Below are 26890 nucleotides of genomic sequence, written 5' to 3' on the forward strand. Positions count from 1 at the left end.
GTTTTCACTCATAAATTGACAATTGCTTATAAGAACTCGCGTAGGTGCGAACAGCCTTAAAAATCTCTTGTACTTGTGTCAGGGCCAATGAAATGGAAAAAAATCATGCAAACACCAAAGCAAGCCATGAGACATTTTGTGAAATTACGTGTTTGAAGTTTTCCGCTATCGCAAAAAGTTTTTTTTTTTGTTGCTTGCCTAAAATGCGGAAATAACGACGAAAACCGTTAAAGGACGTTTATAGATGCGAAGACTACGGGCATCTGAAAGTGTTACAATTTTGCAATCAAACCAACAGTGAAGTAAGTGCTGTTGATTGAAAATCCCGGAGTGTAGAGCTTGTGAATGAAATTGCTGGCGTGAAAAGACGAAACCGTCGTTTAAACTACAGAACTTACGATATTTAAGGACGATAATAGGTTCATTATTCATCCAATCATTTGAGTGGTGCCATTCGAACCTGATACTTGCATTTTATAAAAAAAAATATGAAATAATTCGACATTGAACCAGGATAGTAGCGCTAGTAGTTTTAGCAGTGAACCGAATATCTAGGTTATATGGCGTTTCGAAGTTTAACTTTCTGCTGCCCCAAAGTGCAAAATGTTTGGAACCTAGTAATTTGACAATATCATGGTATGTGGTTAGTAAATTCTGAATATATTTTTTTTATTCTTTGTCAGTTATGAAACGGCAGAAATCATGAAGACACCAAAGCAAGCCATGAGTAATTTAGTGAATTTTCGTGTTTGAAGTTTTCCGCTATCGGAATAAGTTTTTTCCTGCATGAAAGAAATTACGGCGAAATCCTTGAAAAACGGTTTCGAAATTTGAACTGAAGAACCGACCTTTTGTCCACTCAAACCATAATCACCATGAACAGTAGTTATCAAAACGTTTTCGGACAAAAGTCGTCGTCTGTGCCCTATAAAAAGTTATCTGCGAAGGAAAGCTTTGAGCGCAGAACTAAGCTAGAAAGCGAAGACAGAACAGTCCGCTGGAACGAGCAAAAGGGAGTTTGAACAAGTAAAAAAGTGAAAGGATAATGCTATTGGCACAACCGACGTGCTGAGAATTTCGAAAAATAAGCTGCTCCTACGCCCAGTATCGCTGTTCCGGGTTCTATACTAGACAATGCTCAAGAACTTCGCCGAACCTATCTTGTCGAATAAATAGCTCGGGCAGTTTGTATCTTTCAGACGGATAAAATTATTATTATCGATGACTGTGGAAGCTCTAACGAGGCTACGGACAGAATGGGTACGATTGGTAAGTAAAACAAGCAGTGATTTATTTCCATGCTGTGAATGCTAGAAAATGATTCCGTTTCAGATACGGCACAAGGAAGCACTTCTGCTAGACGCTGCTGTGTACAATAGACTCGAATTCTGCAATATCTTGAATGCCCGCAATATCCACGCAAATCTATTTTTCCAATGCATACACTCAAACACTACGGATAGGTGAATCCACTGGACTCGCATCATCATCTGCGGCAGGCCAGCGAGTTGGAGTTCTGCGGAAGAATTGTGAATTGTGGAAGAGAAAAAGGTTCATCAGATTCTCTGCAAGGAAAAAACTGAAATTCGTGGTCGTTTTCGGCGGGGTTTTTGGTCTGGGGCCTGCGCTGGTAAAATGACGTTAAATTAAATGTGGATAAAGTGGAGCTCCTTTTCGATCATTATGTTAACACAGTCCCTGGGCAAGGGTCTAGAACCGTGCGTACAGAGGAAGCGGTTCTGATTATTTTGGCTGCACTTGGAGAGAAGCTTGACCCAACGAACCATCCGAAGAAGTTTAAACATGTTGATGCTATTCCACAAAGTCAGGATACCGGGATACAGCAGTACGCTTTTATTGAGAAAAAGGAAAAACCAGTTCCGGAAGCATCTGTAGTGGCGAATCAATCTGCCTCAGGCGATTTGTTGCGGTTTGAATGAGGTAATCACAATTGTTGCTATTCAACTTGCTCTCGCAGCGTTTTCAGTACTGTTGCGCACTTTGTTTCAAGCGTTTTATTTTTTTTTTTTTGCATTTAATTTTTGAGCCATTTGGAGCTAAAATTTTGTCCCGAATGTTATTTTTTGTTTGTTTAGTATCTGTTTTATTAATTTTGAAAATAACCATTTAATGTTGTTTTTTTTTTACTCAACAGGCAACGGCATGAATAAGAAATAAAAGGACTGGAGAAAATTTGTACGCCCATCCTGTTTAAAGTGAACTCTCTGCGCCCAGCTAAAGCAATTTGGGAGTACCGAATTTCGGCTAAAGGTAAGTAATTTCAAATTTTTGGACATTCAGCCACAAATTATACATAACTTGATCAAAAAATTTAAAAAAATATCATCTTTCCTTTTTTTAAATATATCAATTAAAAAAAGTATAAAAACAGAACTAAACAGTTTCAATAACTTTAAACTGAATTTACAAGTATTGTGAGATATAAAGTTGTTTCTGAAGTCAATTGGGAAACGTCTATTTTGGTTCTTCCTGTTAACTTTTTTTATCAATTCTGAGCCTAAGTTTAAATGATTCTTTATTATTTTGTCTTTGAATAAACGATTTTCAATAACTCCAATCTTAAATCATGTTTAGTTTTATTTTCAATCACCTTTAGACGTCCGAATAAGAAATTTAATTCAAGCTTAGGCAAGCTGGGAGAGCTTTTTAACGGCAATAAGAAGATGGCAAAAAAAATTTAACCTTCTGTTTTTTTTCAGGTTGAGCAGAATGCAGGAACAGAGGAAGCAGAGGACGAACATTAGAAAGCTCGAGCTTTTTCAACAGTTGTACCCGGATTGTCTTTTGCTTGCTTGAGGTAAGCGGATAAAGTTTATTTTTTTATTATTTTTAATTCTCAAGATTAAAAAAATACAAATACACACACATACATATTCCTACTCTTTTACCACAAATACACACAACCTTCCTATTTCTTGATATCTATCTCTAATTTCTAATCTTTTAAACACTGCTCCAATTATCATTTTCCTACTTCCAACATCTAACTTCTAATTTTCTATTTCTCATCTCTCATTCTTAATATCCAATTCACTATACTTTATTTCTAATTTTAAATATTCAATTTGAAATAAATAATTTTTATTTCAAATTTCAGTTTTTTACTCGAATTTTAAATTTTAAATTTCAATTCGTTTATTTTTTTATCACTAATACTACAGGTATGCCTCGATTTTACGTACATTTTACCTCGAGTTTATGCACAGTTTTTTCAAACACAATTAAAACGTTTTTGTTTGAACTGTGCATATTGCAGGTTTATATAAATTAGGCATCGTTCACAAACAAAGCGCTGTCCACATATAACGTGAACTTTTAAGGGGGGAGGGGAGGGCTGGTAGGAAAATGCTCACATTTCAATATTTTTTCGAGAATCCATATGAATGTCTATCCTTGGAGGGAGAGGGGGTTATCTGACATCATCCAAATATGTTCGCAAGGTATGTAGAAAGCCCCTAATAGGAACTTGTTTGATTTCGAATTGTTTAACAGCTGTGAGCAATTCCATGAAAAATGTCCTAATTTCGATGTATTTTATGAGTGACATTTTTGATCTAAGTGAAAATTTGCACAGATGTTCCAGTGATGTCATTTTGTGCTATTCCTTTTTTTAATCACGACTAATTAGTTCCAAAGGTTTATGTAAAAAAGAGTTGTTTGTTTGATCGGTGTGACATCTTTGACAATGTTGTAAATAATATTCCAACAAAAAAAATAAGTTTATTTATTTTACAAAATCTTGTTTTTTATGAAAACTACAAAAGGTTAGCTAAACATTTATGGTTGCCTGATCATAAGAAACAATACAGATAAAATTTTCTAAAAAGAATGGCAAATTTAAATTTTTCTGGAAGGACAAAATTAATATCTGGAACTTTCTCGGAGACACCGTATTGATCAAATCAATCGTGTCGGTTTTTCAAATATTTTTATCATTAATAGGCACTCGGTCTTGCCAATTTATGAATCAAAGCTCAAGTAAGACAGAAGGGCTGCATTCAATAAAGGTCGGTGTTATTACGAGCACACACACACAATCCATATTCATTTTTTCGAGTAAATCCTTTCAAGCATTTTCCAGATGTTCTGGTTCAGTTCTTGCCATACACGGTCCATTAGCGAACGTCTATTGATTACGTAACGGAAATGATTACCTTTCTCGACATTTCAAAAACAACAATGTGTGAAAATTGAGGTATACCTATATTACTAATATAATATTATTACTGTAACAAAAAAAAAATAATACACACACTACAGCCATAACACATACACACTATTACATCATTTCAAAACTCTACTTATATTTGAAAAACTATGGAGATTCAAAAAAATCTATCTTTTACAATTGATAGTTTTAACTGAACAAAATTAAAATACGAGTCCATTTAGCGTTACCCAGGTTGCACCACGAGGAGGCGGACTCTTTGCAACCCAAAAATTTCTAATTCTTCAATAATTTCTAATTTCAATTCTAAATTACTGAATTTCCAAATTCAAATTCGATTACCAATTTAAAATTTTGAATTTCCTACTACGAATTTTCAATTTCTAATTTCAAATCTATAATTTTCTTATTTCTAATTACTAAATAATGACTAATAATTATAGACTACAAAAACACATTCATACACAAATGCACACATCTTCCTTTCCATATTTTTTTTATACACACGCTGTACAAAGGGGGTGTGTGTATAAAAAAACATTCGCTGCAAACATACACACATACAATAAGAACACACACACACTCTCTTACTGCAAACACACATCTTTCATTTTTTTTTCGTACACACACTGTTCAAAGGAAGTGTGTATATGAAAAAAAAACACTACAAACATACTCTAAGCACACTGCAAATACACATTTCCATTCTCTCTCTTTTTTTTTTTTAACACACACTTTACAAAGGTAGTGTGTATTAAAAAAAATCGCTGAAAACACACATATCTTTCATTCCTTTTTTTTCATGTACACATTCTGCAAAAGGAATGTGTATATGAAAAAAAAAGCCATTCGTTACAAATTCACACACACACCTATGCTCATTTACTACAAATACACACGCACAATCTCTAACTTCTGATTCTAAAAAAATCTTCTTTCTTGATACTTATCTCTAATTCCTAGTCTCCTATACAATTTCACAATTTTCAATTTTTAGTTCCCTACGTGTACAACATATAACTTCCAATTTTGTGATTCCCATAATTTATTTCTAATATCAAATTCACTATTTCAATTTCCAATGTTTAATTTCTAATTTTAAATATTCAATTTCAAATAGCTAATTTCTACTTCAAATTTCAATTTTTTTACTTGAATTTTAAATTTCATTTTTTCAATTTAAATTAAAATTTTTACATATTAAATATTATTACTAATATTATATTAATACTACAAATTATAAACGCACACACACAACTCAACACAACCACACACACGTACACACAGAGGATAAGAGGATAGGGATAGGATTTATTTTGTCCGTCATTCGTTATCCTTCATCAATAATCCATCCTCCATCCATCCGTCATCCATCCACCACCATTTATTATCCGCACAATTTTCTTCCACACTCTTAGCACTACAAAAAAAATTGTAACATTCAAAATAAATAACACAACACAAACAATAAAAACTACATAAAACTAATGCAAATGACGAACACAAACATAAAAAAAATTCATAACACTAAGCAACACACAAAAAACATAAACGTGAACAAAAACCTCATTCTCGCCGCAAATATTCCTCATGCGACGAGTACGTCGCAGCAACCCTGGTTTGTTGAAATTTCTTTGTTTTCTTCTTTCACAAACCGGCCAAGTGCTGCGACGTTCACTGTCGGTCACCACCGTAATAGTGATCACCGACTCCTCCTGCAGGGATAGATTTCCATGGGATCTTCGGGGCAGTGTTGGCTGCTGTGGCGTACCATTCAGTGAAATCAGAGATCCTGCAAGGGCAATTGTTGACCAGTCGCCCATATGCAGCGTAAAATCGATCCCTGGTTTCACTGCAGCGATAATCGTCGGCTGGCTCGATTGTTCCGCGAGATCCGTAAAATTTTGATCTTCTCCGGAACCCTCGACCCGGTCCGCACAACAGCATGCCGAAAATGTCCGCTTCAACTTCCGCCAACATGTCCTGAAGATTCCCATAGCGGAGCGAATGAAAGCAGGTACGTTCCAAACCTATCCCTATCCTCTTATGATGATTATACTTTTTTCTTCAGCCAAGTGAACTGCGATCGAAAATCGTAGATTTGTTTGTTGGTCGCTAGGGTTTTTCTGTTCTGTTGATTGTTGATCGCTATGGGTATATGTACTTCCATAGTTGTATATATTCTTTCATGCTGTTTTTTTTTTCTTCTAGCCCAGGCTCTGGTCGGTCGGACGATTTGGAAGAGAGACTGAAAAAGCTACCAGACATCGGCTCTGAGAAAATTCCCCTTCTGTAAGCGCGCATGGGAGTTCGGACACCAAGAATAAAATAAAATAACGACCAATAAATTGTTTTTATAAATATTATTTTTCATTCATTCCACGTTCCCTAGATTGGCCGGTGAGCGCGTGCAGTCGGTTCCGACCCAGGCCACACAGGATCTGCACTTATTAAAATCGCCTAGTAGACCTTTGCAAACTCGGCTGGCGCTACTATCCACAGAAACTGCCAGAGCATATCCCGCTGCGACTGGAACTAATCAAACCTCCGTAAGTGCTGAGACAGAGGGAGGATTTTTGAAGCGCTTCATCAAAAAAATGGGCTGGCTGGACAACTCTAAAGTCCGTCTGCGGATGTCGAGCTGCTATCTGTACGAATCGGTAGCCGATTGCGTTAACTACAACGAATTCTTCACGTACTTCAATATGCCTAATTCCTTCAACACCTGGTTCCTGATAACCGAGCTGCATGTGTGGATGCTGCTGGTACGTGCCATGGCCGAAGGACCGGAGAAGGATGCTGCTGGTCGGTTCATGCGTAACTGCATAGTAGAAACAATGTGGAATGATGTGACAACCCGGGTGAAGCAGCTAGCGGCTGATAACCCGTCGGCTGTACGGCCACAAATTCAACTTCTTTCAGAGCAATTTCAGGCCACGCTGATGGCTTACGACGAGGGCATCAGCAGCGATAACAAGGTGCTGTCGGGTGCCCTGTGGCGGAGGTTCTTCTCCAGTAGATGCGAAGACTACGAGCATCTGGAGCTACTAGTTAAGTACGTGAGGAGACAGGTACGTTGATTGGCTTGTGTTTTCCTTTGCGACTTTATGATTCATGTTTGTTTTAGATGGAAATGCTGGATAAGACAGACCGTTACAATTTTGCAATCAAACCAACAGTGAAGTGGCTGCCGTTGATTGAAAAACCCGGATTGTAGAGGCTGTAAATATAAACGCTGGAGTGAAAGGTGAACCTTTTGTTTATGCTATAGAATTTTCGAAATTTAAAGATTCAACTGATCATTTGATAGTGTTGGCAAATCGAACCTTACCCTTTGCTTTCTCAAAAAGTCGAAACTCCAGTTCGCGATCAACACTGAAGTAGGATCGTAGCGCTAGCTGTTTGAGCAGTCAAATGTTAGTAATTTAGGTTACATGGAGTTTTTATATGTTCGAAAACAACTTCAAATTAGCTACACAAATTGTAGGTACCAAATTTATTTTTGGATGATATTTACTTTTCTCGTTCAGCATGTTAGAGAAAACGGACGTTTTCTTTCGGGGGGTAACGGATTTTTGTCGTGTTTCTTAATCGTTAAAACAATCAAGGAATCGATTCAAACCGTGCGAAGATTGTTTTGAATAGATCTCGTTGTATTGTATATCCGTTGTCGAAGGATTTCGGTTAGTACGTTAGATTTTTCAGCACATCTTTCATAAACCTTTGAAGCTTTTAAGAGCAAAGGCTAATTCTTTGCATGAAAATTATACTTTGCTTTTTAATTTTTTTTTTTTTTTGAATATTTCTTTAATTCTTTTCGCCATTGAAAGAAGATACCTAGTAGCGCTAGCAGTAGGTTGAATGGTATTTCTCTTCCTCGCCAGCTATTGGCCCTGACGACTCTGTTGATATTGGTTTGGTTTTTGCTTGCGAAAGTGAAGGAGGGAAATATTTTTGCTTTTGTTTTCACTCATAAATTGACAATTGCTTATAAGAACTCGCGTAGCGCGAACAGCCTTAAAAATCTCTTGTACTTGTGTCAGGGCCAATGAAATGGAAAAAAATCATGCAAACACCAAAGCAAGCCATGAGACATTTTGTGAAATTACGTGTTTGAAGTTTTCCGCTATCGCAAAAAGTTTTTTTTTTGTTGCTTGCCTAAAATGCGGAAATAACGACGAAAACCGTTTAAGGACGTTTATAGATGCGAAGACTACGGGCATCTGAAAGTGTTACAATTTTGCAATCAAACCAACAGTGAAGTAAGTGCTGTTGATTGAAAATCCCGGAGTGTAGAGCTTGTGAATGAAATTGCTGGCGTGAAAAGACGAAACCGTCGTTTAAACTACAGAACTTACGATATTTAAGGACGATAATAGGTTCATTATTCATCCAATCATTTGAGTGGTGCCATTCGAACCTGATACTTGCATTTTATAAAAAAAAAAATGAAATAATTCGACATTGAACCAGAATAGTAGCGCTAGTAGTTTTAGCAGTGAAGCGAATATCTAGGTTATATGGCGTTTCGAAGTTTAACTTTCTGCTGCCCCAAAGTGCAAAATGTTTGGAACCTAGTAATTTGACAATATCATGGTATGTGGTTAGTAAATTCTGAATATATTTTTTTTATTCTTTGTCAGTTATGAAACGGCAGAAATCATGAAGACACCAAAGCAAGCCATGAGTAATTTAGTGAATTTTCGTGTTTGAAGTTTTCCGCTATCGGAATAAGTTTTTTCCTGCATGAAAGAAATTACGGTGAAATCCTTAAAAAACGGTTTCGAAATTTGAACTAAAGAACCGATCTTTTGCCCACTCAAACCATAATCACCATGAACAGTAGTTATCAAAACGTTTTCGGACAAAAGTCGTCGTCTGTGCCCTATAAAAAGTTATCTGCGAAGGAAAGCTTTGAGCGCAGAACTAAGCTAGAAAGCGAAGACAGAACAGTCCGCTGGAACGAGCAAAAGGGAGTTTGAACAATTAAAAAAGTGAAAGGATAATGCTATTGGCACAACCGACGTGCTGAGAATTTCGAAAAATAAGCTGCTCCTACGCCCAGTATCGCTGTTCCGGGTTCTATACTAGACAATGCTCAAGAACTTCGCCGAACCTATCTTGTCGAATAAATAGCTCGGGCAGTTTGTATCTTTCAGACGGATAAAATTATTATTATCGATGACTGTGGAAGCTCTTACGAGGCTACGGACAGAATGGGTACGATTGGTAAGTAAAACAAGCAGTGATTTATTTCCATGCTGTGGATGCTAGAAAATGATTCCGTTTCAGATACGGCACAAGGAAGCACTTCTGCTAGACGCTGCTGTGTACAATAGACTCGAAATCTGCAATATCTTGAATGCCCGCAATATCCACGCAAATCTATTTTTCCAATGCATACACTCAAACACTACGGATAGGTGAATCCACTGGACTCGCATCATCATCTGCGGCAGGCCAGCGAGTTGGAGTTCTGCGGAAGAATTGTGAATTGTGGAAGAGAAAAAGGTTCATCAGATTCTCTGCAAGGAAAAAACTGAAATTCGTGGTCGTTTTCGGCGAGGTTTTTGGTCTGGGGCCTGCGCTGGTAAAATGACGTTAAATTAAATGTGGATAAAGTGGAGCTCCTTTTCGATCATTATGTTAACACAGTCCCTGGGCAAGGGTCTAGAACCGTGCGTACAGAGGAAGCGGTTCTGATTATTTTGGCTGCACTTGGAGAGAAGCTTGACCCAACGAACCATCCGAAGAAGTTTAAACATGTTGATGCTATTCCACAAAGTCAGGATACCGGGATACAGCAGTACGCTTTTATTGAGAAAAAGGAAAAACCAGTTCCGGAAGCATCTGTAGTGGCGAATCAATCTGCCTCAGGCGATTTGTTGCGGTTTGAATGAGGTAATCACAATTGTTGCTATTCAACTTGCTCTCGCAGCGTTTTCAGTACTGTTGCGCACTTTTGTTTCAAGCGTTTTATTTTTTTTTTGCATTTAATTTTTGAGCCATTTGGAGCTGAAATTTTGTCCCGAATGTTATTTTTTGTTTGTTTAATATCTGTTTTATTAATTTTGAAAATAACCATTTAATGTTGTTTTTTTTTTTTACTCAACAGGCAACGGCATGAATAAGAAATAAAAGGACTGGAGAAAATTTGTACGCCCATCCTGTTTAAAGTGAACTCTCTGCGCCCAGCTAAAGCAATTTGGGAGTACCGAATTTCGGCTAAAGGTAAGTAATTTCAAATTTTTGGACATTCAGCCACAAATTATACATAACTTGATCAAAAAATTTAAAAAAATATCATCTTTCCTTTTTTTAAATATATCAATTAAAAAAAGTATAAAAACAGAACTAAACAGTTTCAATAACTTTAAACTGAATTTACAAGTATTGTGAGATATAAAGTTGTTTCTGAAGTCAATTGGGAAACGTCTATTTTGGTTCTTCCTGTTAACTTTTTTTTATCAATTCTGAGCCTAATTTTAAATGATTCTTCATTATTTTGTCTTTGAATAAACGATTTTCAATAACTCCAATCTTAAATCATGTTTAGTTTTATTTTCAATCACCTTTAGACGTCCGAATAAGAAATTTAATTCAAGCTTAGGCAAGCTGGGAGAGCTTTTTAACGGCAATAAGAAGATGGCAAAAAAAATTTAACCTTCTGTTTTTTTTTCAGGTTGAGCAGAATGCAGGAACAGAGGAAGCAGAGGACGAACATTAGAAAGCTCGAGCTTTTTCAACAGTTGTACCCGGATTGTCTTTTGCTTGCTTGAGGTAAGTGGATAAAGTTTATTTTTTTATTATTTTTAATTCTCAAGATTAAAAAAATACAAATACACACACATACATATTCCTACTCTTTTACCACAAATACACACAACCTTCCTATTTCTTGATATCTATCTCTAATTTCTAATCTTTTAAACACTGCTCCAATTATCATTTTCCTACTTCCAACATCTAACTTCTAATTTTCTATTTCTCATCTCTCATTCTTAATATCCAATTCACTATACTTTATTTCTTATTTTAAATATTCAATTTGAAATAAATAATTTTTATTTCAAATTTCAGTTTTTTACTCGAATTTTAAATTTTTAATTTCAATTCGTTTATTTTTTTATCACTAATACTACAGGTATGCCCCGATTTTACGTACATTTTACCTCGAGTTTATGCACAGTTTTTTCAAACACAATTAAAACGTTTTTGTTTGAACTGTGCATATTGCAGGTTTATATAAATTAGGCATCGTTCACAAACAAAGCGCTGTCCACATATAACGTGAACTCTTAAGGGGGGAGGGGAGGGCTGGTAGTAAAATGCTCACATTTCAATATTTTTTCGAGAATCCATATGAATGTCTATCCATGGAGGGAGAGGGGGTTATCTGACATCATCCAAATATGTTCGCAAGGTATGTAGAAAGCCCCTAATAGGAACTTGTTTGATTTCGAATTGTTTAACAGCTGTGAGCAATTCCATGAAAAATGTCCTAATTTCGATGTATTTTATGAGTGACATTTTTGATCTAAGTGAAAATTTGCACAGATGTTCCAGTGATGTCATTTTGTGCTATTCCTTTTTTTAATCACGACTAATTAGTTCCAAAGGTTTATGTAAAAAAGAGTTGTTTGCTTGATCGGTGTGACATCTTTGACAATGTTGTAAATAATATTCCAACAAAAAAAATAAGTCTATTTATTTTACAAAGCTTAAAAATCTTGTTTTTTATGAAAACTACAAAAGGTTAGCTAAACATTTATGGTTGCCTGATCATAAGAAACAATACAGATAAAATTTTCTAAAAAGAATGGCAAATTTAAATTTTTCTGGAAGGACAAAATTAATATCTGGAACTTTCTCGGAGACACCGTATTGATCAAATCAATCGTGTCGGTTTTTCAAATATTTTTATCATTAATAGGCACTCGGTCTTGCCAATTTATGAATCAAAGCTCAAGTAAGACAGAAGGGCTGCATTCAATAAAGGTCGGTGTTATTACGAGCACACACACACAATCCATATTCATTTTTTCGAGTAAATCCTTTCAAGCGTTTTCCAGATGTTCTGGTTCAGTTCTTGCCATACACGGTCCATTAGCGAACGTCTATTGATTACGTAACGGAAATGATTACCTTTCTCGACATTTCAAAAACAACAATGTGTGAAAATTGAGGTATACCTATATTACTAATATAATATTATTACTGTAACAAAAAAAAAATACACACACTACAGCCATAACACATACACACTATTACATCATTTCAAAACTCTACTTATATTTGAAAAACTATGGAGATTCAAAAAAATCTATCTTTTACAATTGATAGTTTTAACTGAACAAAATTAAAATACGAGTCCATTTAGCGTTACCCAGGTTGCACCACGAGGAGGCGGACTCTGCAACCCAAAAATTTCTAATTCTTCAATAATTTCTAATTTCAATTCTAAATTACTGAATTTCCAAATTCAAATTCGATTACCAATTTAAAATTTTGAATTTTCTACTACGAATTTTCAATTTCTAATTTCAAATCTATAATTTTCTTATTTCTAATTACTAAATAATGACTAATAATTATAGACTACAAAAACACATTCATACACAAATGCACACATCTTCCATTCCATATTTTTTTTATACACACACTGTACAAAGGGGGTGTGTGTATAAAAAAACATTCGCTGCAAACATACACACATACAATAAGAACACACACACACTCTCTTACTGCAAACACACATCTTTCATTTTTTTTTCGTACACACACTGTTCAAAGGAAGTGTGTATATGAAAAAAAAAAAACACTACAAACATACTCTAAGCACACTGCAAATACACATTTCCTTTCTCTTCCTTTTTTTTTTAACACACACTTTACAAAGGTAGTGTGTATTAAAAAAAATCGCTGAAAACACACATATCTTTCATTCCTTTTTTTTCATGTACACATTCTGCAAAAGAAATGTGTATATGAAAAAAAGCCATTCGTTACAAATTCACACACACACACACTTATGCTCATTCACTACAAATACACACGCACAATCTATAACTTCTGATTCTAAAAAAATCTTCTTTCTTGATACTTATCTCTAATTCCTAGTCTCCTATACAATTTCACAATTTTCAATTTTTAGTTCCCTACGTACAAAATATAACTTCCAATTTTGTGATTCCCATAATTTATTTCTAATATCAAATTCACTATTTCAATTTCCAATGTTTTATTTCTAATTTTAAATATTCAATTTCAAATAGCTAATTTCTATTTCAAATTTCAATGTTTTGACTTGAATTTTAAATTTCATTTTTTAATTTAAATTAAAAGTATTACATATGAATTACTATGACTAATATTATATTAATACTACAAATTATAAACGCACACACACAACTCAACACAACCACACACACGTACACACAGAGGATAAGAGGATAGGGATAGGATTTATTTTGTCCGTCATTCGTTATCCTTCATCAATAATCCATCCTCCATCCATCCGTCATCCATCCACCACCATTTATTATCCGCACAATTTTCTTCCACACTCTTAGCACTACAAAAAAAAATTGTAACATTCAAAATAAATAACACAACACAAACAATAAAAACTACATAAAACTAATGCAAATGACGAACACAAACATAAAAAAAATTCATAACACTAAGCAACACACAAAAAACATAAACGTGAACAAAAACCTCATTCTCGCCGCAAATATTCCTCATGCGACGAGTACGTCGCAGCAACCCTGGTTTGTTGAAATTCCTTTGTTTTCTTATTTCACAAACCGGCCAAGTGCTGCGACGTTCACTGTCGGTCACCACCGTAATAGTGATGACCGACTCCTCCTGCAGGGATAGATTTCCATGGGATCTTCGGGGCAGTGTTGGCTGCTGTGGCGTACCATTCAGTGAAATCAGAGATCCTGCAAGGGCAACTGTTGACCAGTCGCCCATATGCAGCGTAAAATCGATCTCTGGTTTCACTGCAGCGATAATCGTCGGCTGGCTCGATTGTTCCGCGAGATCCGTAAAATTTTGATCTTCTCCGGAACCCTCGACCCGGTCCGCACAACAGCATGCCGAAAATGTCCGCTTCAACTTCCGCCAACATGTCCTGAAGATTCCCATAGCGGAGCGAATGAAAGCAGGTACGTTCCAAACCTATCCCTATCCTCTTATGATGATTATACTTTTTTCTTCAGCCAAGTGAACTGCGATCGAAAATCGTAGATTTGTTTGTTGGTCGCTAGGGTTTTTCTGTTCTGTTGATTGTTGATCGCTATGGGTATATGTACTTCCATAGTTGTATATATTCTTTCATGCTGTTTTTTTTTTCTTCTAGCCCAGGCTCTGGTCGGTCGGACGATTTGGAAGAGAGACTGAAAAAGCTACCAGACATCGGCTCTGAGAAAATTCCCCTTCTGTAAGCGCGCATGGGAGTTCGGACACCAAGAATAAAATAAAATAACGACCAATAAATTGTTTTTATAAATATTATTTTTCATTCATTCCACGTTCCCTAGATTGGCCGGTGAGCGCGTGCAGTCGGTTCCGACCCAGGCCACACAGGATCTGCACTTATTAAAATCGCCTAGTAGACCTTTGCAAACTCGGCTGGCGCTACTATCCACAGAAACTGCCAGAGCATATCCCGCTGCGACTGGAACTAATCAAACCTCCGTAAGTGCTGAGACAGAGGGAGGATTTTTGAAGCGCTTCATCAAAAAAATGGGCTGGCTGGACAACTCTAAAGTCCGTCTGCGGATGTCGAGCTGCTATCTGTACGAATCGGTAGCCGATTGCGTTAACTACAACGAATTCTTCACGTACTTCAATATGCCTAATTCCTTCAACACCTGGTTCCTGATAACCGAGCTGCATGTGTGGATGCTGCTGGTACGTGCCATGGCCGAAGGACCGGAGAAGGATGCTGCTGGTCGGTTCATGCGTAACTGCATAGTAGAAACAATGTGGAATGATGTGACAACCCGGGCGAAGCAGCTAGCGGCTGATAACCCGTCGGCTGTACGGCCACAAATTCAACTTCTTTCAGAGCAATTTCAGGCCACGCTGATGGCTTACGACGAGGGCATCAGCAGCGATGACAAGGTGCTGTCGGGTGCCGTGTGGCGGAGGTTCTTCTCCAGTAGATGCGAAGACTACGAGCATCTGGAGCTACTAGTTAAGTACGTGAGGAGACAGGTACGTTGATTGGCTTGTGTTTTCCTTTGCGACTTTATGATTCATGTTTGTTTTAGATGGAAATGCTGGATAAGACAGACCATTACAATTTTGCAATCAAACCAACAGTGAAGTGGCGCCGTTGATTGAAAAACCCGGATTGTAGAGGCTGTAAATATAAACGCTGGAGTGAAAGGTGAACCTTTTGTTTATGCTATAGAATTTTCGAAATTTAAAGATTCAACTGATCATTTGATAGTGTTGGCAAATCGAACCTTACCCTTTGCTTTCTCAAAAAGTCGAAACTCCAGTTCGCGATCAACACTGAAGTAGGATCGTAGCGCTAGCTGTTTGAGCAGTCAAATGTTAGTAATTTAGGTTACATGGAGTTTTTATATGTTCGAAAACAACTTCAAATTAGCTACACAAATTGTAGGTACCAAATTTATTTTTGGATGATATTTACTTTTCTCGTTCAGCATGTTAGAGAAAACGGACGTTTTCTTTCGGGGGGGAACGGATTTTTGTCGTGTTTCTTAATCGTTAAAACAATCAAGGAATCGATTCAAACCGTACGAAGATTGTTTTGAATAGATCTCGTTGTATTGTATATCCGTTGTCGAAGGATTTCGGTTAGTACGTTAGATTTTTCAGCACATCTTTCATAAACCTTTGAAGCTTTTAAGAGCAAAGGCTAATTCTTTGCATGAAAATTATACTTTGCTTTTTAATTTTTTTTTTTTTTAATATTTCTTTTATTTATTTCGCCATTGAAAGAAGATACCTAGTAGCGCTAGCAGTAGGTTGAATGGTATTTCTCTTCCTCGCCAGCTATTGGCCCTGACGACTCTGTTGATATTGGTTTGGTTTTTGCTTGCGAAAGTGAAGGAGGGAAATATTTTTGCTTTTGTTTTCACTCATAAATTGATAATTGCTTATAAGAACTCGCGTAGGTGCGAACAGCCTTAAAAATCTCTTGTACTTGTGTCAGGGCCAATGAAATGAAAAAAAAATCATGCAAACACCAAAGCAAGCCATGAGACATTTTGTGAAATTACGTGTTTGAAGTTTTCCGCTATCGCAAAAAGTTTTTTTTTTGTTGCTTGCCTAAAATGCGGAAATAACGACGAAAACCGTTTAAGGACGTTTATAGATGCGAAGACTACGGGCATCTGAAAGTGTTACAATTTTGCAATCAAACCAACAGTGAAGTAAGTGCTGTTGATTGAAAATCCCGGAGTGTAGAGCTTGTGAATGAAATTGCTGGCGTGAAAAGACGAAACCGTCGTTTAAATTACAGAACTTACGATATTTAAGGACGATAATAGGTTCATTATTCATCCAATCTTTTGAGTGGTGCCATTCGAACCTGATACTTGCATTTTATAAAAAAAATGAAATAATTCGTGCTCGACATTGAACCAGGATAGTAGCGCTAGTAGATTTAGCAGTGAACCGAATATCTAGGTTATATGGCGTTTCGAAGTTTAATTTTCTGCTGCCCCAAAGTGCAAAATGTTTGGAACCTAGTAATTTGACAATATTATGGTATGTGGTTAGTAAATTCTGAATATATTTTTTTATTCTTTGTCAGTTATGAAACGGCAGAAATCATGAAGACACCAAAGCAAGCCATGAGTAATTTAGTGAATTTTCGTGTTTGAAGTTTTCCGCTATCGGAATAAGTTTTTTCCTGCATGAAAGAAATTACGGTGAAATCCTTGAAAAACGGTTTCGAAATTTGAACTGAAGAACCGATCTTTTGCCCACTCAAACCATAATCACCATGAACAGTAGTTATCAAAACGTTTTCGGACAAAAGTCGTCGTCTGTGCCCTATAAAAAGTTTACTGCGAAGGAAAGCTTTGAGCGCAGAACTAAGCTAGAAAGCGAAGACAGAACAGTCCGCTGGAACGAGCAAAAGGGAGTTTGAACAAGTAAAAAAGTGAAAGGATAATGCTATTGGCACAACCGACGTGCTGAGAATTTCGAAAAATAAGCTGCTCCTACGCCCAGTATCGCTGTTCCGGGTTCTATACTAGACAATGCTCAAGAACTTCGCCGAACCTATCTTGTCGAATAAATAGCTCGGGCAGTTTGTATCTTTCAGACGGATAAAATTATTATTATCGATGACTGTGGAAGCTCTAACGAGGCTACGGACAGAATGGGTACGATTGGTAAGTAAAACAAGCAGTGATTTATTTCCATGCTGTGGATGCTAGAAAATGATTCCGTTCAGATACGGCACAAGGAAGCACTTCTGCTAGACGCTGCTGTGTACAATAGACTCGAATTCTGCAATATCTTGAATGCCCGCAATATCCACGCAAATCTATTTTTCCAATGCATACACTCAAACACTACGGATAGGTGAATCCACTGGACTCGCATCATCATCTGCGGCAGGCCAGCGAGTTGGAGTTCTGCGGAAGAATTGTGAATTGTGGAAGAGAAAAAGGTTCATCAGATTCTCTGCAAGGAAAAAACTGAAATTCGTGGTCGTTTTCGGTGGGGTTTTTGGTCTGGGGCCTGCGCTGGTAAAATGACGTTAAATTAAATGTGGATAAAGTGGAGCTCCTTTTCGATCATTATGTTAACACAGTCCCTGGGCAAGGGTCTAGAACCGTGCGTACAGAGGAAGCGGTTCTGATTATTTTGGCTGCACTTGGAGAGAAGCTTAACCCAACGAACCATTCGAAGAAGTTTACACATGTTGATGCTATTCCACAAAGTCAGGATACCGGGATACAGCAGTACGCTTTTATTGAGAAAAAGGAAAAACCAGTTCCGGAAGCATCTGTAGTGGCGAATCAATCTGCCTCAGGCGATTTGTTGCGGTTTGAATGAGGTAATCACAATTGTTGCTATTCAACTTGCTCTCGCAGCGTTTTCAGTACTGTTGCGCACTTTTGTTTCAAGCGTTTTATTTTTTTTTTTTGCATTTAATTTTTGAGCCATTTGGAGCTAAAATTTTGTCCCGAATGTTATTTTTTGTTTGTTTAATATCTGTTTTATTAATTTTGAAAATAACCATTTAATGTTGTTTTTTTTTTTACTCAACAGGCAACGGCATGAATAAGAAATAAAAGGACTGGAGAAAATTTGTACGCCCATCCTGTTTAAAGTGAACTCTCTGCGCCCGGCTAAAGCAATTTGGGAGTACCGAATTTCGGCTAAAGGTAAGTAATTTCAAATTTTTGGACATTCAGCCACAAATTATACATAACTTGATCAAAAAATTTAAAAAAATATCTTTCCTTTTTTTTTAAATATATCAATTGAAAAAAGTATAAAAACAAAACTAAACAGTTTCAATAACTTTAAACTGAATTTACAAGTATTGTGAGATATAAAGTTGTTTCTGAAGTCAATTGGGAAACGTCTATTTTGGTTCTTCCTGTTAACTTTTTTTTATCAATTCTGAGCCTAATTTTAAAATCATTATTTTGTCTTTGAATAAACGATTTTCAATAACTCCAATCTTAAATCATGTTTAGTTTTATTTTCAATCACCTTTAGACGTCCGAATAAGAAATTTAATTCAAGCTTAGGCAAGCTGGGAGAGCTTTTTAACGGCAATAAGAAGATGGCAAAAAAATTTAACCTTCTGTTTTTTTAGGTTGAGCAGAATGCAGGAACAGAGGAAGCAGAGGACGAACATTAGAAAGCTCGAGCTTTTTCAACAGTTGTACCCGGATTGTCTTTTGCTTGCTTGAGGTAAGTGGATAAAGTTTATTTTTTTATTATTTTCAATTCTCAAGATTAAAAAAATACAAATACACACACATACATATTCCTACTCTTTTACCACAAATACACACAACCTTCCTATTTCTTGATATCTATCTCTAATTTCTAATCTTTTAAACACTGTTCCAATTATCATTTTCCTACTTCCAACATCTAACTTCTAATTTTCTATTTCTCATCTTTCATTCTTAATATCCAATTCACTATACTTTATTTGTAATTTTAAATATTCAATTTGAAATAAATAATTTTTATTTCAAATTTCAGTTTTTTACTCGAATTTTAAATTTTTAATTTCAATTCGTTTATTTTTTTATCACTAATACTACAGGTATGCCTCGATTTTACGTACATTTTACCTCGAGTTTATGCACAGTTTTTTCAAACACAATTAAAACGTTTTTGTTTGAACTGTGCATATTGCAGGTTTATATAAATTAGGCATCGTTCACAAACAAAGCGCTGTCCACATATAACGTGAACTCTTAAGGGGGGAGGGGAGGGCTGGTAGTAAAATGCTCACATTTCAATATTTTTTCGAGAATCCATATGAATGTCTATCCATGGAGGGAGAGGGGGTTATCTGACATCATCCAAATATGTTCGCAAGGTATATAGAAAGCCCCTAATAGGAACTTGTTTGATTTCGAATTGTTTAACAGCTGTGAGCAATTCCATGAAAAATCTCCTAATTTCGATGTATTTTATGAGTGACATTTTTGATCTAAGTGAAAATTTGCACAGATGTTCCAGTGATGTCATTTTGTGCTATTCCTTTTTTTAATCACGACTAATTAGTTTCAAGGGTTTATGTAAAAAAGAGTTGTTTGTTTGATCGGTGTGACATCTTTGACAATGTTGTAAATAATATTCCAACAAAAAAAATAAGTTTATTTATTTTACAAAGCTTAAAAATCTTGTTTTTTATGAAAACTACAAAAGGTTAGCTAAACATTTATGGTTGCCTGATCATAAGAAACAATACAGATAAAATTTTCTAAAAAGAATGGCAAATTTAAATTTTTCTGGAAGGACAAAATTAATATCTGGAACTTTCTCGGAGACACCGTATCGATCAAATCAATCGTGTCGGTTTTTCAAATATTTTTATCATTAATAGGCACTCGGTCTTGCCAATTTATGAATCAAAGCTCAAGTAAGACAGAAGGGCTGCATTCAATAAAGGTCGGTGTTATTACGAGCACACACACACAATCCATATTCATTTTTTCGAGTAAATCCTTTCAAGCGTTTTCCAGATGTTCTGGTTCAGTTCTTGCCATACACGGTCCATTAGCGAACGTCTATTGATTACGTAACGGAAATGATTACCTTTCTCGACATTTCAAAAACAACAATGTGTGAAAATTGAGGTATACCTATATTACTAATATAATATTATTACTGTAACAAAAAAAAAATAATACACACACTACAGCCATAACACATACACACTATTACATCATTTCAAAACTCTACTTATATTTGAAAAACTATGGAGATTCAAAAAAATCTATCTTTTACAATTGATAGTTTTAACTGAACAAAATTAAAATACGAGTCCATTTAGCGTTACCCAGGTTGCACCACGAGGAGGCGGACTCTTTGCAACCCAAAAATTTCTAATTCTTCAATAATTTCTAATTTCAATTCTGAATTACTGAATTTCCAAATTCAAATTCGATTACCAATTTAAAATTTTGAATTTCCTACTACGAATTTTCAATTTCTAATTTCAAATCTATAATTTTCTTATTTCTAATTACTAAATAATGACTAATAATTATAGACTACAAAAACACATTCATACACAAATGCACACATCTTCCTTTCCATATTTTTTTTATACACACACTGTACAAAGGGGGTGTGTGTATAAAAAAAACATTCGCTGCAAACATACACACATACAATAAGAACACACACACACTCTCTTACTGCAAACACACATCTTTCAATTCTTTTTTTTTCGTACACACACTGTTCAAAGGAAGTGTGTATATGAAAAAAAACACTACAAACATATTCTGGGCACACTGCAAATACACATTTCCATTCTCTCTCTTTTTTTTAACACACACTTTACAAAGGTAGTGTGTATTAAAAAAAATCGCTGAAAACACACATATCTTTCATTCCTTTTTTTTCATGTACACATTCTGCAAAAGGAATGTGTATATGAAAAAAAAAGCCATTCGTTACAAATTCACACACACCTATGCTCATTTACTACAAATACACACGTACAATCTCTAACCTCAGATTCTAAAAAAATCTTCTTTCTTGATACTTATCTCTAATTCCTAGTCTCCTATACAATTTCACAATTTTCAATTTTTAGTTCCCTACGTGTACAACATATAACTTCCAATTTTGTGATTCCCATAATTTATTTCTAATATCAAATTCACTATTTCAATTTCCAATGTTTAATTTCTAATTTTAAATATTCAATTTCAAATAGCTAATTTCTACTTCAAATTTCAATTTTTTTACTTGAATTTTAAATTTCATTTTTTAATTTAAATTAAAAGTATTACATATGAATTACTATTACTAATATTATATTAATACTACAAATTATAAACGCACACATACAACTCAACACAACCACACACACGTACACACAGAGGATAAGAGGATAGGGATAGGATTTATTTTGTCCGTCATTCGTTATCCTTCATCAATAATCCATCCTCCATCCATCCGTCATCCATCCACCACCATTTATTATCCGCACAATTTTCTTCCACACTCTTAGCACTACAAAAAAAATTGTAACATTCAAAATAAATAACACAACACAAACAATAAAAACTACATAAAACTAATGCAAATGACGAACACAAACATAAAAAAAATTCATAACACTAAGCAACACACAAAAAACATAAACGTGAACAAAAAGTAGGAGGGTGGTATTCAAGACACGACCGCATGACGTTGGACTACGGTATTCTTATATTCCATTAAAACAAATAATAGAGAGAATTGCAACTCTAGTATTTGCTGCAATTTTATCTAACAGTGCATTTCTGAATGCTGAGACGTTAAAACGTTATAAATAATAATATATACTAAAAGAATGGATATCTTTTATTTAATCGCTGTCATTTCATACATATTCGAATCAACCCTTTGTTTGCTGCACTACCAAGACAATCATTTAATTGAGCGAATTGGTAAAATTTTCCTATCTAAGCAAAAAGCAAACTTTACGAAACTATCTGAAATTGGAGCCCAGAACGATTCAAACGAAAATTTTAAATTTGAAAATTGTTGGACATTTAATCGATAAAACTCATGCTAGGTTGGTTCCAGCCCAGCATATAACTTCATGTATTTGAAAAACAAAAACGTTTGGTTCAATAACTCAATATAGCAAGAGCTCAATCACACGTTTTTCGGTAGTTGTTATCAAGGTTTGGGCGAGTGACAGGATAATATCTTAACTTCTTCAGTTGTGATTTAGAGCATTTCTAATTGTTTTGTTATTTTTCACGATAGCGACAAGTTTGTTTCTTTCTCTGTGTGCGAGAAACAAAATCAAAACCGCGCACCGAGAAACAAAAACGAAAATTTAATGAATGCTCATTGAGAAAACTTGCAACTCTTTTTACCAATAATTTATGATACTCAAAAGAACCCGTTTTGATCTAAATCAAATTTCTAGTAAATAAGTGTTGATCATTCATAGGTAGTAATTTTTCTTCGATGAATTAAGACTGGCTGAAGAAGTTAGAACGCTGCTGTAAAATCAAATTCACAACTATGTTCGTTAAGACATTTTAATATTTTCAATGACAATAATAATCTTCGATAAACACCCGCTATAGTTATTCACACACATGCTATAACTATCTAAACACGCGTTAAAACTATTCATACACACGCTGTAGCTATAGTTTTTTATACACACATGCCGAAGCTATCCATACACATGCTATTCCTTTCCATACATCCGATACAACTATCTATACACACGCATAAGCTATCCAACCATGTGCTATTACTATCCATACATACGCTATAACTAATCATTACACACGCAGCAGCTATCCACACACAAGCTATAACTATCCGTACACACGCTGAAGATATACACGCAATAGCCATAATATGCTACACATGCTAGTGTCTTACACACGCTATAGCTAGCCATACACACGCAACAGCGCCATCCCTATCATCGCAAATGTCATAGCAATACGGATGCACATACGCTATATGTGCACACTGCACACACACTAAATGGCGGTAGCTTTCCTAGTGGCGGTGCTGGCTCGTGCAGTTTCTGGCAGTTCTGGCAGTTTCGTGCAGTTTTCACCCAACGATATCTGAATTGGATTACCGCTGGTGGGGTCCAACTCAGATCGAAGGAGAACCGAACTGAATGAAGAAATGCAGCTGCCCACTACCTCCGCCGCTGCTGCCTGATACTACCGCTCTGGTTCTGCTGCAGCTCAGTTTGGCCGCTGGAATCAGCCACCGCTGCTGATTATACAAGACCGGCCTGGTGGCCTTCCACTTGTTAACTGATGAGGCCTTCCACTTGCTATGAGACGACACAGGCTATTATATAGCCCAAAGCAAAAATCCATCCGCGAGCAAACAAGAAGCGAGCTTGTGATTGGTTGAATGTGCACGACTTTTAACACAACTTTTAACTAGTTTAGTATCGAAAACATATTTAAATTATTATATGACAATCTTGCGCAATATTTCCCCTATCAATCAAGCCATTGGTGTTTAGAATCTGTTCAGTGGTAATGATAAAAGAAGCATTTTAAAACGGTGTTGAAACACCTGTTGCAGCTACCGAAAGCGAGCTCGTCATTGGTTGAAAGCTGCGAGACTGTTTACAAAGTCAGATCGGTTGTATCCGTTAGTGTCGACTGTGCTTGTGAAGAGAGGTGGTGATTGGTTGCTCGGTATGATTTAGACAATCGATGTGATTTATCAATTTTTCAATAGTGTATCTCGAACAATAGGTTATTTTTGTTACATAAATTCAACCGTAAAAGAATTTCTGATCGGTTGATGCCAAAACCTCGAAATTCTGAAAAGAAATGACTGATATATAAGCGCTCAAAACCTGACCACTTTTCCCTGGTTTTCCCCGGTTGAATTACTAGATTTTTAAATTCAGGTGCCTAACTTCGATATAGACGTTAGTCCAACGTCAAAACCTCATTCTCGCCGCAAATATTCCTCATGCGACGAGGACGTCGCAGCAACCCTGGTTTGTTGAAATTCCTTTGTTTTCTTATTTCACAAACCGGCCAAGTGCTGCGACGTTCACTGTCGGTCACCACCGTAATAGTGATCACCGACTCCTCCTGCAGGGATAGATTTCCATGGGATCTTCGGGGCAGTGTTGGCTGATGTGGCGTACCATTCAGTGAAATCAGAGATCCTGCAAGGGCAACTGTTGACCAGTCGCCCATATGCAGCGTAAAATCGATCTCTGGTTTCACTGCAGCGATAATCGTCGGCTGGCTCGATTGTTCCGCGAGATCCGTAAAATTTTGATCTTCTCCGGAACCCTCGACCCGGTCCGCACAACAGCATGCCGAAAATGTCCGCTTCAACTTCCGCCAACATGTCCTGAAGATTCCCATAGCGGAGCGAATGAAAGCAGGTACGTTCCAAACCTATCCCTATCCTCTTATGATGATTATACTTTTTTCTTCAGCCAAGTGAACTGCGATCGAAAATCGTAGATTTGTTTGTTGGTCGCCAGGGTTTTTCTGTTCTGTTGATTGTTGATCGCTATGGGTATATGTACTTCCATAGTTGTATATATTCTTTCATGCTGTTTTTTTTTTCTTCTAGCCCAGGCTCTGGTCGGTCGGACGATTTGGAAGAGAGACTGAAAAAGCTACCAGACATCGGCTCTGAGAAAATTCCCCTTCTGTAAGCGCGCATGGGAGTTCGGACACCAAGAATAAAATAAAATAACGACCAATAAATTGTTTTTATAAATATTATTTTTCATTCATTCCACGTTCCCTAGATTGGCCGGTGAGCGCGTGCAGTCGGTTCCGACCCAGGCCACACAGGATCTGCACTTATTAAAATCGCCTAGTAGACCTTTGCAAACTCGGCTGGCGCTACTATCCACAGAAACTGCCAGAGCATATCCCGCTGCGACTGGAACTAATCAAACCTCCGTAAGTGCTGAGACAGAGGGAGGATTTTTGAAGCGCTTCATCAAAACAATGGGCTGGCTGGACAACTCTAAAGTCCGTCTGCGGATGTCGAGCTGCTATCTGTACGAATCGGTAGCCGATTGCGTTAACTACAACGAATTCTTCACGTACTTCAATATGCCTAATTCCTTCAGCACCTGGTTCCTGATAACCGAGCTGCATGTGTGGATGCTGCTGGTACGTGCCATGGCCGAAGGACCGGAGAAGGATGCTGCTGGTCGGTTCATGCGTAACTGCATAGTAGAAACAATGTGGAATGATGTGACAACCCGGGTGAAGCAGCTAGCGGCTGATAACCCGTCGGCTGTACGGCCACAAATTCAACTTCTTTCAGAGCAATTTCAGGCCACGCTGATGGCTTACGACGAGGGCATCAGCAGCGATGACAAGGTGCTGTCGGGTGCCCTGTGGCGGAGGTTCTTCTCCAGTAGATGCGAAGACTACGAGCATCTGGAGCTACTAGTTAAGTACGTGAGGAGACAGGTACGTTGATTGGCTTGTGTTTTCCTTTGCGACTTTATGATTCATGTTTGTTTTAGATGGAAATGCTGGATAAGACAGACCGTTACAATTTTGCAATCAAACCAACAGTGAAGTGGCTGCCGTTGATTGAAAAACCCGGATTGTAGAGGCTGTAAATATAAACGCTGGAGTGAAAGGTGAACCTTTTGTTTATGCTATAGAATTTTCGAAATTTAAAGATTCAACTGATCATTTGATAGTGTTGGCAAATCGAACCTTACCCTTTGCTTTCTCAAAAAGTCGAAACTCCAGTTCGCGATCAACACTGAAGTAGGATCGTAGCGCTAGCTGTTTGAGCAGTCAAATGTTAGTAATTTAGGTTACATGGAGTTTTTATATGTTCGAAAACAACTTCAAATTAGCTACACAAATTGTAGGTACCAAATTTATTTTTGGATGATATTTACTTTTCTCGTTCAGCATGTTAGAGAAAACGGACGTTTTCTTTCGGGGGGTAACGGATTTTTGTCGCGTTTCTTAATCGTTAAAACAATCAAGGAATCGATTCAAACCGTGCGAAGATTGTTTTGAATAGATCTCGTTGTATTGTATATCCGTTGTCGAAGGATTTCGACTAGTACGTTAGATTTTTCAGCACATCTTTCATAAACCTTTGAAGCTTTTAAGAGCAAAGGCTAATTCTTCGCATGAAAATTATACTTTGCTTTTTAATTTTTTTTTTTTGAATATTTCTTTAATTTTTTTCGCCATTGAAAGAAGATACCTGGTAGCGCTAGCAGTAGGTTGAATGGTATTTCTCTTCCTCGCCAGCTATTGGCCCTGACGACTCTGTTGATATTGGTTTGGTTTTTGCTTGCGAAAGTGAAGGAGGGAAATATTTTTGCTTTTGTTTTCACTCATAAATTGACAATTGCTTATAAGAACTCGCGTAGGTGCGAACAGCCTTAAAAATCTCTTGTACTTGTGTCAGGGCCAATGAAATGGAAAAAAATCATGCAAACACCAAAGCAAGCCATGAGACATTTTGTGAAATTACGTGTTTGAAGTT

General features: G+C 36.5%; 3 protein-coding genes across 3 annotated transcripts; all 3 read left to right on the forward strand.

Moving 5' to 3' along the window:
- The first annotated feature begins 1256 nt into the window (after positions 1 to 1256).
- LOC129719566 (uncharacterized) lies at positions 1257 to 7435 on the forward strand. Its single transcript, XM_055670961.1, has 6 exons — positions 1257 to 1269; positions 1696 to 1930; positions 6048 to 6206; positions 6401 to 6481; positions 6582 to 7260; positions 7317 to 7435. Exons 1-6 carry the CDS (start codon positions 1257 to 1259, stop codon positions 7404 to 7406), a joined length of 1257 nt encoding a protein of 418 aa, XP_055526936.1. The 3' UTR covers positions 7407 to 7435.
- Positions 7436 to 14167: 6732 nt separating this feature from the next.
- On the forward strand, positions 14168 to 25154 carry LOC129719567 (ubiquinol-cytochrome-c reductase complex assembly factor 1-like). Its single transcript, XM_055670962.1, has 11 exons — positions 14168 to 14361; positions 14416 to 14419; positions 14464 to 14498; positions 14556 to 14636; positions 14737 to 15415; positions 15472 to 15590; positions 16989 to 17574; positions 17637 to 18245; positions 18461 to 18576; positions 19017 to 19114; positions 24983 to 25154. The coding sequence occupies exons 1-6, from the start codon at positions 14168 to 14170 to the stop codon at positions 15538 to 15540; spliced, it is 1062 nt and encodes a 353-aa protein (XP_055526937.1). The 3' UTR covers positions 15541 to 15590; positions 16989 to 17574; positions 17637 to 18245; positions 18461 to 18576; positions 19017 to 19114; positions 24983 to 25154.
- On the forward strand, positions 17562 to 26017 carry LOC129719568 (uncharacterized). The gene is made up of 6 exons (XM_055670963.1): positions 17562 to 17574; positions 18000 to 18234; positions 24630 to 24788; positions 24983 to 25063; positions 25164 to 25842; positions 25899 to 26017. Exons 1-6 carry the CDS (start codon positions 17562 to 17564, stop codon positions 25986 to 25988), a joined length of 1257 nt encoding a protein of 418 aa, XP_055526938.1. The 3' UTR covers positions 25989 to 26017.
- The last annotated feature ends 873 nt before the right edge of the window (positions 26018 to 26890 follow it).

The sequence above is a fragment of the Wyeomyia smithii genome, chromosome 2, assembly GCF_029784165.1.
Source record: "Wyeomyia smithii strain HCP4-BCI-WySm-NY-G18 chromosome 2, ASM2978416v1, whole genome shotgun sequence".
Taxonomy (NCBI): Eukaryota; Metazoa; Arthropoda; class Insecta; order Diptera; family Culicidae; genus Wyeomyia; species Wyeomyia smithii.

Bases quoted from the DNA above. Each gene is read 5' to 3' on its own strand.
- LOC129719567 (XM_055670962.1), top strand. From the start codon at position 14,168: ATGCAGCGTAAAATCGATCTCTGGTTTCACTGCAGCGATAATCGTCGG. The intron at 14,499-14,555 runs GTATATGTACTT...TTTTTCTTCTAG, and splicing joins TTGATTGTTGATCGCTATGG to CCCAGGCTCTGGTCGGTCGG. The intron at 14,637-14,736 runs GTAAGCGCGCAT...CACGTTCCCTAG, and splicing joins TCTGAGAAAATTCCCCTTCT to ATTGGCCGGTGAGCGCGTGC.
- LOC129719568 (XM_055670963.1), top strand. The intron at 24,789-24,982 runs GTACGTTCCAAA...TTTTTCTTCTAG, and splicing joins AGCGGAGCGAATGAAAGCAG to CCCAGGCTCTGGTCGGTCGG. The intron at 25,064-25,163 runs GTAAGCGCGCAT...CACGTTCCCTAG, and splicing joins TCTGAGAAAATTCCCCTTCT to ATTGGCCGGTGAGCGCGTGC.
- LOC129719566 (XM_055670961.1), top strand. The intron at 6,207-6,400 runs GTACGTTCCAAA...TTTTTCTTCTAG, and splicing joins AGCGGAGCGAATGAAAGCAG to CCCAGGCTCTGGTCGGTCGG. The intron at 7,261-7,316 runs GTACGTTGATTG...TGTTTGTTTTAG, and splicing joins TTAAGTACGTGAGGAGACAG to ATGGAAATGCTGGATAAGAC.